The 13,820-nt window shown below is 38.3% G+C and overlaps 1 protein-coding gene across 2 annotated transcripts in view; it reads left to right on the top strand.

Moving 5' to 3' along the window:
• Nucleotides 1–13,820, top strand: part of MEGF10 (multiple EGF like domains 10) — an 81,922-nt gene that overhangs the window by 44,002 nt on the left and 24,100 nt on the right. For both annotated transcript variants that reach the window (XM_009278515.2, XM_009278514.2), the window contains exons 11-12: nucleotides 1,086–1,249; nucleotides 4,425–4,527. In XM_009278515.2, the coding sequence (XP_009276790.2) occupies nucleotides 1,086–1,249; nucleotides 4,425–4,527 (267 nt within the window). The remainder of the gene's footprint in view (nucleotides 1–1,085; nucleotides 1,250–4,424; nucleotides 4,528–13,820) is intronic.

Here is a 13,820-nt window from a genome sequence, read left to right as displayed (position 1 = left end):
AAAACTATTCCTTGAGCCATGCATAATCCTATCTTCTTGTGCATCATGCAGTTTTAGTCATACTATGATGAAAAATGACAGCAAATGGTGAAATTACCAGATACCTGTCATGTAAATGAAGGAAATTTATGAATCCTGGAGAGACACTTGAGAGAAAATGTCTCAGTTTTCTAGCTAGTATAGTATGACATTTTTTCCTGAAATGACCCCTAAATTCGAAGTTATCAATCCAGGGCACAGGGCAGCCTCATTTCAATAGATGAGTTTTGCATAGTCTATTGATTAGGCTCAGTGCGGAATTATTTTTCCCTTCGCTTACTGTAAACAAGGTACAAAATTAGAAACTCGGCTTGTGTCATTGCTGATGATAACGTATGACTGGCTCACACCGTTTCTCTTGTATCCCATAGATGATCACATTTTTAAAAATCTATTTACATTTCTGTCTATCCAGTGCGCAGTCTGTGGATCGTTGCTATCAGGCTTAATCAGTGGTGAATGCTGCATTTTAGAACCATTTTCCATTACATTCTTTTTTGTATTTGGAGAGAAATACAGAAATAATCTAAAAGGTCTTCTATGTATCCTTGGAGAAATCCAGCTTATGCACTACTTTTATGTTTTCTCTTTCTTTTGTGTCTAAGATTTCTGTTAAAACTATATTGCAGAACTGTCTGTATTGAACACTGATGGAAGAATTATGAAAGCAGCAGCTTAAGTCTAGGGAAAATATTCCTAATTTTTTTCAGGCTATGCCTTAAAACTTTTAGTATAGTTTAGTGCTTCTCAGTGAAATTTCAAGGTGTCTCTGTTTTCATTTCAGATCTCCCATCAATTGCTTTTGTATGTTGGCACCCATCTGCAAATGTGTGCTGTGCACAGATGTTACAAGGTGCCCTTGAGCACCTTTGTTCAAACCTGGACAAGTCCTCAGCTGAAACTGCTGATACTAGCCTGTAGTTAATGTTACCCCGGTATTGCGCATCTCCGAGAGGTGCCACATGGTAGGCGGAGGGAAACATGTCCTCAGAGAGGAATGGGGGAAAACCTGATTAATTTGACACTTTAATTATTATTTTTGGCAGGTTGGCATGGTGTAGATTGCTCAATAAATTGTCCCAGCGGTACCTGGGGACTTGGCTGTAACTTAACTTGCCAGTGTCTTAATGGAGGGGCTTGCAATGCTCTGGATGGAACCTGTACCTGTGCCCCAGGCTGGAGAGGAGAAAAATGCGAACTCCCTTGCCAGGTAGTTTAATAATTTCACTGAATTTTGCACTGCAGGATAATAATGGGCAGGGGGACCCTCCTGTCATTCTTCTAACTTCACCAGGATAAGTCCCTAAGGAGCACTGCACCTGGTAGCCCATATATGACTGGGTTCAAGATCAGGGTCATGCACCAACAATTCTTCTGGAAGAACTCAGCTGCGCAGCACACCAAAGCACACAAAAAATGACTATGCAAAATGAAGATGCACAGATGAACACTTTTTCTGCTTTCACACTTTAAAGTTGGACTTCAAACTTTTCACCAGCTCCTTTAGAATTTGTTGAAAAACACAGAACCAAGTTTTTCCCTCTGTATCAGCATCAAATGCTATCCAAACTGCTTCTGTTAAACTATTTTAAGTAAAAATGACGGGAGAAAAAATGTACCAAAAATACATTCCACATCAACCAACATAATTTTAGTTAAATTAACATATCTATGGTACAGTATGAATGAAGAACTTTCATTCCTTCTCAGTCAGACATGAGAAGGCACTCTTACTACCCAGTCCCATGACAGGTCTTTGCCTTTCTATTGGGGTTCTGACTTCCACTATCTCTCAGACTTTGAGAACTGCAAAATTAGAAATCATTGTGTTGACAAAGGCACGCTCCTCATCAGTTCTGTTCCACCTTGTAATCTGTAGTTTGGGGAAACCATAAAAGTATACAATTTCAAAATTTTAAAAATGGTAAAATTAAAAACTGATTTTTTTTTTATTATGTAACTGTTTGGTTTCAATTACATTTCGTACAGAAAAAATGAAATACTTTATGAAAAATGGGGTTTTCCAGAGTCCATCTTTTCCAATTTTGGACTTCAATTTTCTAGGAGATTTTTAACAAACTTCATTTTTTTAATAAACTTCTCTCTGCTCTCCTTTTCTTCTCCACTGTCTTTTCTTCACTTTTGCAATACTATCTGCATAGCAGGTTGTTGGTTTAATATAATTGTAAAGGAATCACCTGAACTGAACATAAACCTTGTAAATTCCCTCCCATATCACATTCAAGCTTCTGTCTGTTTGGATTAGCTCTACTGAGCAACAACATGACAGGAGTAGCTGAACTTACTTTCCAGTAAGACTGGAAACCACACCTCTGTTTTGAATGAAAATTTGTTGTGTTGAACTGCTCTCAGAATACTCAGAAGTTATTTTTTTGGGGTTGTTTTTGGTTTTAAGATGAGGTATAGCATACACTGATACAGTGAGAAAAGTGGCAAACAAATTCTAAAATACTCTGGAAAGCTGATTAGAGTACCATCTGTGCACGTTTATGCAGTGTTTCCAACGCTGCATCTCCATCAGAAGACTAATTTTTCTTTTTTCTAAAGCAGCTTTGTTTATCACTTAGTGTCTGGTTCTGAAGGATGATGAGATCTCCCAAGCTCCACTAGCTCTTCCAAAACTGACTTATTAAAAAAGATAGGTATTGTTTCATGGCATTTGCTTCACTGTTCCAAATTTAGCAAAATAATGCTTAAAAGCATTTCCATATCAGATAATTTAGCATGCCCGTGCTCATTGTCTTGCTCTCTCTCTGTCTGTGTCAAATGATGTCCATAAGCATTTACATATTTCAAATGCATATTCTGCCTCAAAATTCCAGAGCAGGAGAATAAACAGAAAACTAATTCAAATGTGTCCAGTGTTGCCTGAATTTTTTTCTTGTTTGAGCAGAGAGTTTATTTAAATCAATGTATTTCAATTTGTTTCAATAGCTTCAGAAACTTAGTATCCCTGCCCAGATTGTTACTCAAGATCTGACTGAAGTTTGGACTTCAGTCCAAATACATAGCAGACTAAAAATACCGCTTTTCAATAACATATTTGAGGATTTCCTTTCTTTCCAAATCTGATTATATGCAAAGGAAATGCTAATCTTTTCTTTTTCTCTATATAAAAATGTATCGTTGAGGTGAGCAAAAGGCTCCTTATACTGAAGTAATGTAAGATTTTGTTCTACGTTAGACCTGAAAGACTGGGAATTGAATAGCTAAATCCTGTGGAACTCAGTAGAAATGTAGGCATGAACATCAAAGAACAGCAGATGAATTTTCTTACAGGTTTTATTCTGATTTTTAATGTGACTGAGACCAACTTTTAGCCTCAAATTTAAATGATTGGGTTTTAAAACTGTCATGTTTTTTTCTTTTTTTTGCCTTTGCTGTAGGTAACCCCAGAAGTATTACCTTAAATTATACTGGCTTTTTTCCATGTTTTTTAATTTGGTTTTGACACTTTTTCTGTAAGATCAATTTACTGTTGTACTTTGCCTTGTTTTGAGAATGCAATTGTAAAGATTTTGCTCTTTTCAGTTTCTCAGATTTATTTTGCATGGAATTACCCCCACATGTTTGTGCCACCTTCTATGGAAGAAGCAGGAAAGGCAAATTCAAATGTTTAGATGTAGTTCCATGAAAATCAGCTGTGCTCTTTTGGCACAGCTGGATACACCAAGAGGGGTGTTCAACTTGTAACTTCAATCTCTCTTGTTGGTTCAAAAAATGTTGCATAGCCAAAAAATAATTCTGTTTTGTGTACTGTCTCATAGCCAAAGAGCTTCTCTTTTTAACATAGTATATGCTGTAGTGCAGAGGGAAGGATTTTAATCACAAGAAAGTGATACAGTTTGCATTGTTTATGCAATAAACTTCACACTGAAGATATATTTTAATCTAATGTTTTACTACTGTTTTTTAGAAATTGTGGCTTTATGTGGTATCCTTTTTGACCAATACGTAGAGAGCTCAAGGTCTGAGGCAGAAAGGAGACTGAATTGCTTTCCCATCAAGGGACCCCCAGGTCCTGGAGTAGGAACTCAGCTGTAAGGGAAATTAGAGGGACAGTACAAGAAAGCTTTCATTGCAGCCTCTGATAGTGTGGGTTACTGTGTTCTGAATCACTGTCTCCGGGTCCATTAGTCTGGGATTTTTCAAGAGAATGTAATTAATTCTTTATCTTGCCCTCTTAAATGAAAGAATGAAAATGTAGGACGCTGAAATATTCCAAAAGCCTTTTTTATATTAAGAAAGCAGATTACGGATTCAGGAGAGAACTGGTTGCTTTTTGAGGCAGGACTGACCAGAACTTGTTCTCCTCTAACTCCCAGTTGTCGTCATCTCTGGGTTGTTTTTTTTTGTTGCCACAGGACGGCACATATGGTATGGATTGTGCTGAACGCTGTGACTGCAGCCATGCGGACGGTTGTCATCCCACCACGGGTTACTGTCGCTGTCTTCCGGGATGGTCAGGTACAAAAGAGACCGTCATGAAGGACAATGAGACTTGGTCTTGCCTTTCGGTTTTGTGGGTAGAGGAGGAGTATGTGGGGTTGGAAGGAGAAAAGGGCCAGTTCTGTGGCTGCTGTGTCCCTTCTGTGATTTGTAGTCATGGAAACTTTGTCGAGTGTGGGATCTGCAGAACACTGGGAATAGAAGGGGAAATCTTAAAACTTGGGTGCCTCCACAGTATGATTCCTTATGAAAGTGGTGAATAACTGTAAATATTCAAGGTTGTGCTGGCAGCTTTGGTAGGTAAAGCATCGCATCCAGGAACTCAGAAAGCTTTGCTCAGGAAGCCAAAAAGAGGATAAATCATGCAGAAGCTGTGCTACCATTTGAGTTTCTCAAACCTTTGAAAAAATTAAGTTTCTCTGGACATATTTTGTTCTGTATGAAAATTGTTGCACTTTTTTCACAAAGTTTTTCCAGCATTTCCATTGTGGTTTTAAGAATTATATATAATTAATTTTTCATCAAATTTTGTGTTTGACACTGTTGTTGCACTCTTGTTGGTGGAAAGCAAGATATTTTGAAAACATGATCGAACTATGCAGAAGGGCAAGCTATCATGAAATGTTCCCTTTACCTCTAGGAAGTAGTTTTAGTTCTCACATAGATTTCTAAGCTCTAAGTGTCAGGAAGGCTCTTCCATCTTCAATAAGGATTAGTTGACACTATAAGTTTGCCCCTCTCAGAGTGTTCTGGACTTTGTGTCTCACTGTGATACTGTAGTGTTGCAAGGGTCAGATTTCATGTCACCCTTCTGTATGGACTCCTTCCCATTTAATAATAATAAGTCAGCATGAAAAACACAACTTAAATGAACAAAGCATGTTTCTGCTGTGAAAAGAAGGGAGTTTTTTTTGTGATTTCAGATATAACCTAGTATTATTTATTATCCACTCACTCATTTATAAGTTAACATTCTTCCTAATTGACTTGCAGGTTCATGATAGAATTGTTTTCTTTTTTCTCTGGTGCTTCCAGACATAGTAGATGGAGGTGAGCAGACAATTGCAGCAAATAATTTATTTGACAAGTTTGGCAAATCATTGTGCTCACAAAAGTTTGTGTGGAGCTTATGACTTCCTCAGATACAGTCTTTACTGAGTTTTTTCCCAAACTTTGATTTTTATATGCTTTTTTTTTTTTGGTAGCTCTGTAGATGGATCACAGGCGTTTTGTTCAAAGTACATAATACTCTGTGTCTGCAATTCAGGTTGATTAGTTGTAGTTGATTACAGCTTACCTGGTGTTTTTTCTACTTTCTGTTCAGATAAACATGACTTTTATGATTATTGGGGGGTAGGAAGTGGAAATCTGTAGGGGATACAGACGTGGGCAGGAAGGGCTCCTGCTTTGCTTTGGAAGACCAAACCCATTTCTTATTTGTGCAATTTGTCTGTATATTAAGCTTCTGCCAAGTTCTTTGAGAAGGCCTGTCTCACCATTGGGCCTCCCCCGTTGTCGCCCTTTTCAGTGTGAAAGAGGGAGGCTTCCAGAGCCAGCGCTCACCTAACTGAGCCAGGAGTTTGTTTGTTTTATTCTCTTCCCACGAGCCGCACTTGACTTACCATCAGCCACTCAGATACCTCTGGGAAATGACTACCACAAGAGTGCAAAAATAATAAAAGTTATTTGAGTGAATTATGAAAAAATACTATTAGTATTATGCCATCTATTACTATTTTGTGAGACATTACTTTGTGTTTGTGTTTATTTTGTTATTATGTTAATGGCCTTTGACAACTGTTCTTACTTTCAGGTAGTTTCAGGTAATTGTGTGTGTGTGTGTGTGTGTGTCTGGACACACTTTCTCAAACTTATATTTGGTTCTGCTCAAAATATGATTTGTTAAATTAATAAATGTATTAAGCAAAGAATACACACATTAAAAACATGTGAACAGTTGCTGATCTTGAGCAACCATGGTGTAGGCAGTTAGAGCTGTTCACAAGTTACTGATGTACTCCTCAAAATACATCTTGTGAATTTTCTAAAACTGAGACAAATCATTAGAGACCAAAAGTATGTTCATGAATGAAGCCAGATTAAAATAGGTAGTTTTGAAAGGCCATACTAAGAATCTAGCAACTTTTTATGACAGGTTATAGAAATTACCTAGCCAAGTGTGATATAACTAACCTGGGATGTGACAAAGGCTTCAAGCATAGCATGAACCTTGACTGTGCTTGAACTCAGGTATTGAAAAGGAGACAGTATTTTTGCCTTTAGTGAGATCTTACTTTGTTTTCATATTTAGAAAGGAAAAAGATTTCACTAGAAAGAGACTTCATGTGTGATTATAGATAAAATTGAGTATCTGTCCCTGGATGATGTCATCACAACAGTGTGTGTAACAGACTAGTTTCAACATGTTGGTGATGTCTAGACACACAATATGACATAAATTGCATAGTTTGCTTTATACTCAGTGTCTGGAAAAATCCTCCTCCCACACTTCACATGTCAGAGCGATACCCATGAGGAATCTGGTCTTTGTGTAGATACTTATATTTAGAATGATTAAAAGAAGGAGAGAATACTTTAGAAACAGGTTCCCAAATAGCTGTACTGTTAAGTTACATTGCAGAAATAGCATTAGATTGTAGGATTAAAAAGGGAGGTTATATACATGTTTGTATGCATAATATGTGGAGAAGCAGATGGAAGATTTTTGAAAATATAGGAAAGTACTAAAATGCAACAAATTATGTTAGAACAGCTTAGATTTTTTCTGTTAGATTTGTTGAAGTAACCATCAGACTTACTAGTTTTTGGTGGTTAGTATTACCTACCAAAAAACCAGACAGGGAGAAACTGATTTTGGATCAGTCTAATGCTTATCTAACCAAATGAAGGATTTATTTCTTTAAAAACTATTGGGAGGGTAGTGTTAAAAAATAAATACATCTGGAGAAGCTTAAAAATGTGAACTTGTGAATCTTTTTTCTTTTTCAACAAGAACAAATTGATGAATCCAAGGTGAACTTCCCCAGATGTTTTGATGCCACCAAAATCATATCGTTTCCAAAAAGATATTTTAAATGTAGTATTTTTCTCAGCCCTGTGAACAGACCAATTGTCTACACTTTCCCCAGGGAATTTCATCAGAGGGAATAGTTTATATAACTTTGCAGAAATAAATGAAGGGTGGAAGATTTTTTCCCTTGCTGCATGATACAGTTGTACCATAATGCTGGGGAACAGGAAACACACTGCACAGGGAGAGGGGGGGTCACTGGTCTCGTACGGTGCATGCTCCCTCGGGTAGTGAGGGAGCTCCGAGCTGCTGAAGTGGGCACAAGTGCTATTGTCGTGTACCAAAGGACAGCCTAGCCAACGTGCTACCCTTTACTTTAGTCTCAAGATATAGCTGCAGCTGAGCATTGGGTCAACAATAACGTGCTATATGGTTTAGGTTTTTTAAGTAGTTTTTCCTTTATTTTTTAACATGCCCAGTGTATTATCTTTTGCTTCTTAGGTCCTAGTTTTGAATGAAAGTGTAAGTTCAATTATTGACTATTGCATTGTCATGAGCTGTTATAAAACTCAAGGAATAATTAAAATTGGTTTTAATTAGGTTCTGTTTTAATTTAGGGTTTCTGTTTTTAATGTAGGTTCTGTTGCCTGGGAGGATACTTAGATTTTTCATCCTAAACAAGTGACTTTGTTTATAGGACTGCTGTTAGAAATCCTACCCTCTCTGTAGTTTACACCAAGTGTTCCAAATACAGCAGCTTCATTCTGCTTAGAAAAGCAAGAGTTAAGGGTGATGGTTTTTTCCTGGCAATCTGACCATTCCATCACGTTCCAGGAGCCACATGACAGGATGGCACAAACGAGAAACATTCGCCCACGCAGAGGATGATGTCTGCCCCAAACACTCTCGTCCCTTGACATTTTCGCTGTATCTTATAAATAACTTTTCTTCATTTGGAGGGAGTGCTATAGCTAGACAGTGGAAAAGAGTAAGAACCATTAAAATAGAAAGCAGAAGAAAGACACAGAAAATTTACTCCCCCAATAGGTAATGATAATTAATTCTCCTAGTAATTTATACCAAAACTTTAAGTTAACTTTCATTAAAGAGCCACCTCTACAGCTTCTCTCAGTGACCACAATCCAGCAAGCACCATGGTAATTGTTAATTTCATCCCTTAATCTTATCTGTTCTGCAAGCAGCTGTCAAAATACAATTTTTCCAAATTGCCTAAAAGATTAGAGAATTCATATTCTTGCAAACTGAGATTTCGCATTAAAGCATTGTAAAAAGGGCAAAGGTTTTTCTCCAGCCAGTTTGTTTATTACTGTAGTATAGTAGTGTGTGTGTTACTGATAACACGTTACTGTTGTGCTTTCTTGGGTGCAGTTCTGCTGGACCTTTCTGTTTGTGAAGAAATGTCATGTCATACTGATACGACATTTTTAAAATCAATTTAAAGGTTATGCGGTGCCAGGGATTATGAAATACCACTAGTCTGCTATCTGCATCAAAACAATAGCATTGGTTTATGGAAAAGACAGATGCAGTAATAGCAGCCTACATTTTACCAGTGTGCATAGTATTCATCCATATGCTGCAGCGGATAGGGTGTTGGTGACTTTTGCTGTGCCGGACACCTGCTGACGCTAGTCAGATTGCCCATCACCAGATGTGTTATTTCTGTGAGGAAGTGCTGTGTCTTTCCATGTGCCCCTGACATTATTTCTAAGAGGCACATTTGTTGCTGGATTATAACAGGGAGGACTGTCATCTGACACCCGCCCCACTGATGCAAATAACCAGGTCCCCTGGGAAGCATGAACTAGAACTCTCCCTTGCTCCTTAGCTCTTAATGTGTATGCATTTTTCCCCTCCTGTGCAGAAGAAAAAAGATATAAAAGAGTACTGTCATGGGTCTCCCTCACCTTAAGTCTGAGAAACGAGCTGCTGCTGGAACAGCGTGCATGGTGCTGGTGCCCCGGTGCGCCTAAGCTGAGAACCTCTTGCGAGAACATGGGTTTCCCTCCACCTTGGCTGATTTCCCCTGGGCTCCTGAAGCACAAGGTCCCATTGTGATGAATATTCAGTGTGCTGCAAAATGAAATCATATGTGGGCACTGTGTCATGATAAATGGTGTATTTACTTTCCAAACTTAGGGAGACAAGTTCTTCAATAAGAGGGTTGGCCTACCCTACGTCTGAACTTCACTGTGTCTGTATCTCTATTGCCTGTGCATTTTGGTGGGTCTTTATGTGGAAGAAATGCCACTCTTTTAGAAGAAGTGGTATTAGAAGAATTTATTTAGAAGAATTTATTTAGAAGAAGGGGGTGCTAGTTGACAGCCGGCTGAACATGAGCCGGCAGTGTGCCCAGGTGGCCAAGAAGGCCAATGGCATCCTGGCCTGTATCAGAAATAGTGTGGCCAGCAGGAGCAGGGAAGTGATCGTGCCCCTGTACTCGGCCCTGGTGAGGCCGCGCCTCGAATACTGTGTTCAGTTTTGGGCCCCTCACTACCAGAAGGACGTTGAGGTGCTGGAGCGTGTCCAGAGAAGGGCAACGAGGCTGGTGAGGGGTCTGGAGAACAAGTCTTATGAGGAGCGGCTAAGGGAACTGGGACTGTTTACCCTGGAGAAAAGGAGGCTGAGGGGAGACCTCATCGCTCTCTACAACTGCCTGAAAGGAGGTTGTAGCGAGGTGGGTGTCGGTCTCTTCTCCCAAGTAACTAGCGATAGGACAAGAGGAAATGGCCTCAGGTTGCGCCAGGGGAGGTTTACATTGGACATGAGGAAAAATTTCTTTACTGAAAGAGTGGTTAAACATTGGAACGGTCTGCCCAGAGAAGTGGTTGAGTCACCATCCCCGGAAGTATTTAAAAGACGTGTAGATGAGGCGCTTAGGGACATGGTTTAGTGGGCATGGTGGTGTTGAGTCGACGGTTGGACTTGATGATCTTAGAGGTCTTTTCCAACCTTAATGATTCTATGATTCTAAGAAGAACTTTAAATCAGTATATTAAGTACATTTATTTCCTACCTATCAAGAAGGTAAGAAAAGGAGAAGTATTATTTTCTTGCGGGTACCTAAAACGTGGTAGATGAAAAGAAGAGCACCACTAGAGTGGATGACAGTATGTAGCAACAGTATGGCCTTCAGAAAGATACTGGGGATATCTCAAAAGTGGTTCTTCCACTAAAATTTGCAGATACTGATGTTTGCCTTCAAACTCTGATAAAGCACTGTTTTTGTTGACAAGCTTTTGTAGCTGTCTTCCTACCAAAACTCGCGGGTACAAATTCTCCTGCAGCAGCAGTGAAGAAGCAGCAGTCTGAACTGCTAGAGAAAAATGTTTGATCCTTTCATTAGCTCCTTAATTTAAGACCCTTTTATTTAGTCTTCTGGCTATCTTCAGCTAGGGAGCAAGGTACTTCGCTTCCTTTAAAGACAATGAGGGTACTTCTAAATAGTGCCTATAATGTTTTTCACCTCTTCCCCGTGCTGTTTCTCCCCTTTCTTTGGGCTGTTCATCCATCATTTGACGGAGAAGTAAGGAAGCAAGTCTCACCATCAGAAGTCTCAGCTTCCTTGAACAGAAGTTATCTAGTGTTTTGTTTCTTTCAAATATGAAGGGTGAGATCTTGGACCATAATGGAAATGGATCATTAGCTTTAATGACACCAAGATTTCCCCAAGTTTTGAGGGCTTGATCCTTCTCTTGTTTAGGCTGTTGTATATCTAATGTAGGTCTGACATATGGGAAATACACGAATATACAAATAGGTTTTAATTCTGGGAGACTATACTAGAAAGTTCCATGTGTTGTGAAGATAAATTGTATAGCGAATACATGTTCTTTATGAAAAAAATAATTCTTTTTGAAATCTGGATAACTTTTTATCAGACTAATGGAAATGCAATAAGCTGGAAAATAGCACTTAGTCCAATAGCAAATTTGCTTGGGAAGATCATAAGAAATAATTGGTAGATTTTTTTCCCCTCCGATTGCTAAAACAAATTACCTCTCTGTTGATTTGACTTGGATGGATCATTGAGTCTCAACTTAAAAATATAGCATAAGGAGTATGTAAACACTCTGCTAGCATGGGCAGAAACACTTGTATCCCTAAAGAATTATTTACTTCATTCATGCAATTACGAATGCTGGGGGAATGCTGATTTAGATGTGAGGCCCCCAGCATAAAGCACTGGGCATTAAATGCATGAGCATTTCTTCAGAGCAGCTTAGCTGAAGTTTATCATGACCATTCAGCTATTGCCTAGCAACTTGTGAAGGCCATCAAAGAGCTCTTTGTTCATAGCTCTGGCAAAAACATTTCCTCGCAGATATCCTTATCAGTATCAAAATCAACATGAAAACTTATCAAAAACAATTTTATTGCATGAGACTAATACTCGCTTGAAATTGTGGCAATCATAGGCCAGTACACTGTTGATACCATTGTTGTAAAAGCTGAGTCTAAGCTTTGTAAGTTGTAGTAAAAATGTTTCTTTTTCCTCACTGATTTCTAGCTTTTCTATAAAAGCATAGCTTTCTTTGCTGAAATTTCATATAAAGCATCAAAGTCTGGAGGATTCTTTTTTTATTTTTTAATCCTTTTAATATTTCTAACCTATACTTTCTCGAAAATACACATACTTGATTTTTACAGCTATAAGATGTGAAACTCAGTTTCTCATTTTTAAGTGCCTTATGAACTTATCTAAATAACAGTGAATGAGTGAGGTTTAAAACTATTTTTATAAGTAGAGATGCAGTAAATCACTAAATGAATTAGTATTTCTGCTTTGCTAGATTCATTCTTGACACAGAGGAGTAAAATTGCTTTTGCTTATGATCAATAGTGAATAAAATTCCTTTTGTAGTGAAACAGAAGTAATATTCAGCACTCTTTCAGTGTGTTAAATCATCATAATTATTATTCAGTGATATTTAGGATACACTGTTTCTTTGCTAAGTAGAGGGATATCATTCTTCAGCTGACTACCTCCTTATAAGGGGTGACAGTGGGAAAGAAAAGGTAATTTTTTCAGTTTCCCTAATGGATAATTTTTCCTGATGTGTACTGGAGGAACTTTTTCCTTTTTCATTTTTAATGGTAGTTGTTGGCTTTTTTAAGTATCGTGGCTCTATGCAGCATGGGGCCCATTGTCTTTTCTATCCCAGTGTGCCCAATATCACCCTTTGACACCATGCTGTCATAAAGCATCCTCTGTGCACAGATCAAGACGATATAATTGAGCCTGGTGTTATTGTATGTCACTGGTCTACATAATCTCACATAATGCACTATGGTAACTGTTGGCAACCGCTGACTTGTTAATAGTGACCATTGTATACTGAACACCACTGAAACCCATTAAGACTCTGTGAAAAATGTCTTTTCTCTAGCAGAGTTCACTGAGTGAAGCTATGTATGATATGATAGATAACACTCACATGAACACAATGCCAGGCTCAATTCTGAAATCCTCTGCATGTGTCTGCTCATGCTTTCACAGATTTACAAACCCAAGTTCTCCAATTTGTGAACCTCAAGCAGAGCAATCTTATGCATCTGAAATAAGTGGTCTTGTTTCTAAAAAAAATGCTGTGATCTCATCCTGCTCATGTGCATCAGCATCTCTCAAAATCAAACCACTCTCTTTTATCTGTTTATCCACAGATAAGGAGTTAATGAAAAAGTTGACCCAGGCTACTGAGAAGCAAGTCTACACTGCCTCTCAAATGTAGTTGAAGATAGGAGAATGACATTGCCTATGCAGGCAAAAATGAAAAAGTAATAATATAGGAAGCCTTTCATTTTTTGACAATAAATTTGTTTTAGGTCAGTATTAACCAATGGTCATTGTACAATTTGGGCTTTTAGGTGGCCCGTGTACTGTCTGCTGCTGGTTAGCATCTGGATTCTAAAAGGCAAGTGTTTTCTCTCTTGCTGGCATTAGTTGGTGCAATCTGTTGAACCACATATTTGATCATTCAATCTGCTGATTGTCTTGCAGAGAAATAAACAATTTGTGAGTCTGGAGATTCACCTTTCCTCTAATTAGAGAGTTAGTCTTTGGATATAGGCAGCTTTACAAGGCACATGCTGTGGGGGTTGAGGAATCACCTTTGAGTCTGTCTATCAGTAAACAGTGTAATTGTTTTTCAGTATTGTTATGAACAGTTGGTTTTGCTCTTCAAAGTTAAAAGATTTTTTTCTTGTCACATGTGAAACTTTTGCTTTTTTAGGACTCTGGCAGCCCATGAACCTGTGG

Source organism: Aptenodytes forsteri, unplaced genomic scaffold (assembly GCF_000699145.1).
Source record: "Aptenodytes forsteri isolate BGI_AS27 unplaced genomic scaffold, ASM69914v1 Scaffold402, whole genome shotgun sequence".
NCBI classification, from domain to species: Eukaryota; Metazoa; Chordata; class Aves; order Sphenisciformes; family Spheniscidae; genus Aptenodytes; species Aptenodytes forsteri.
This window is presented reverse-complemented; position numbering and strand designations above follow the sequence as displayed.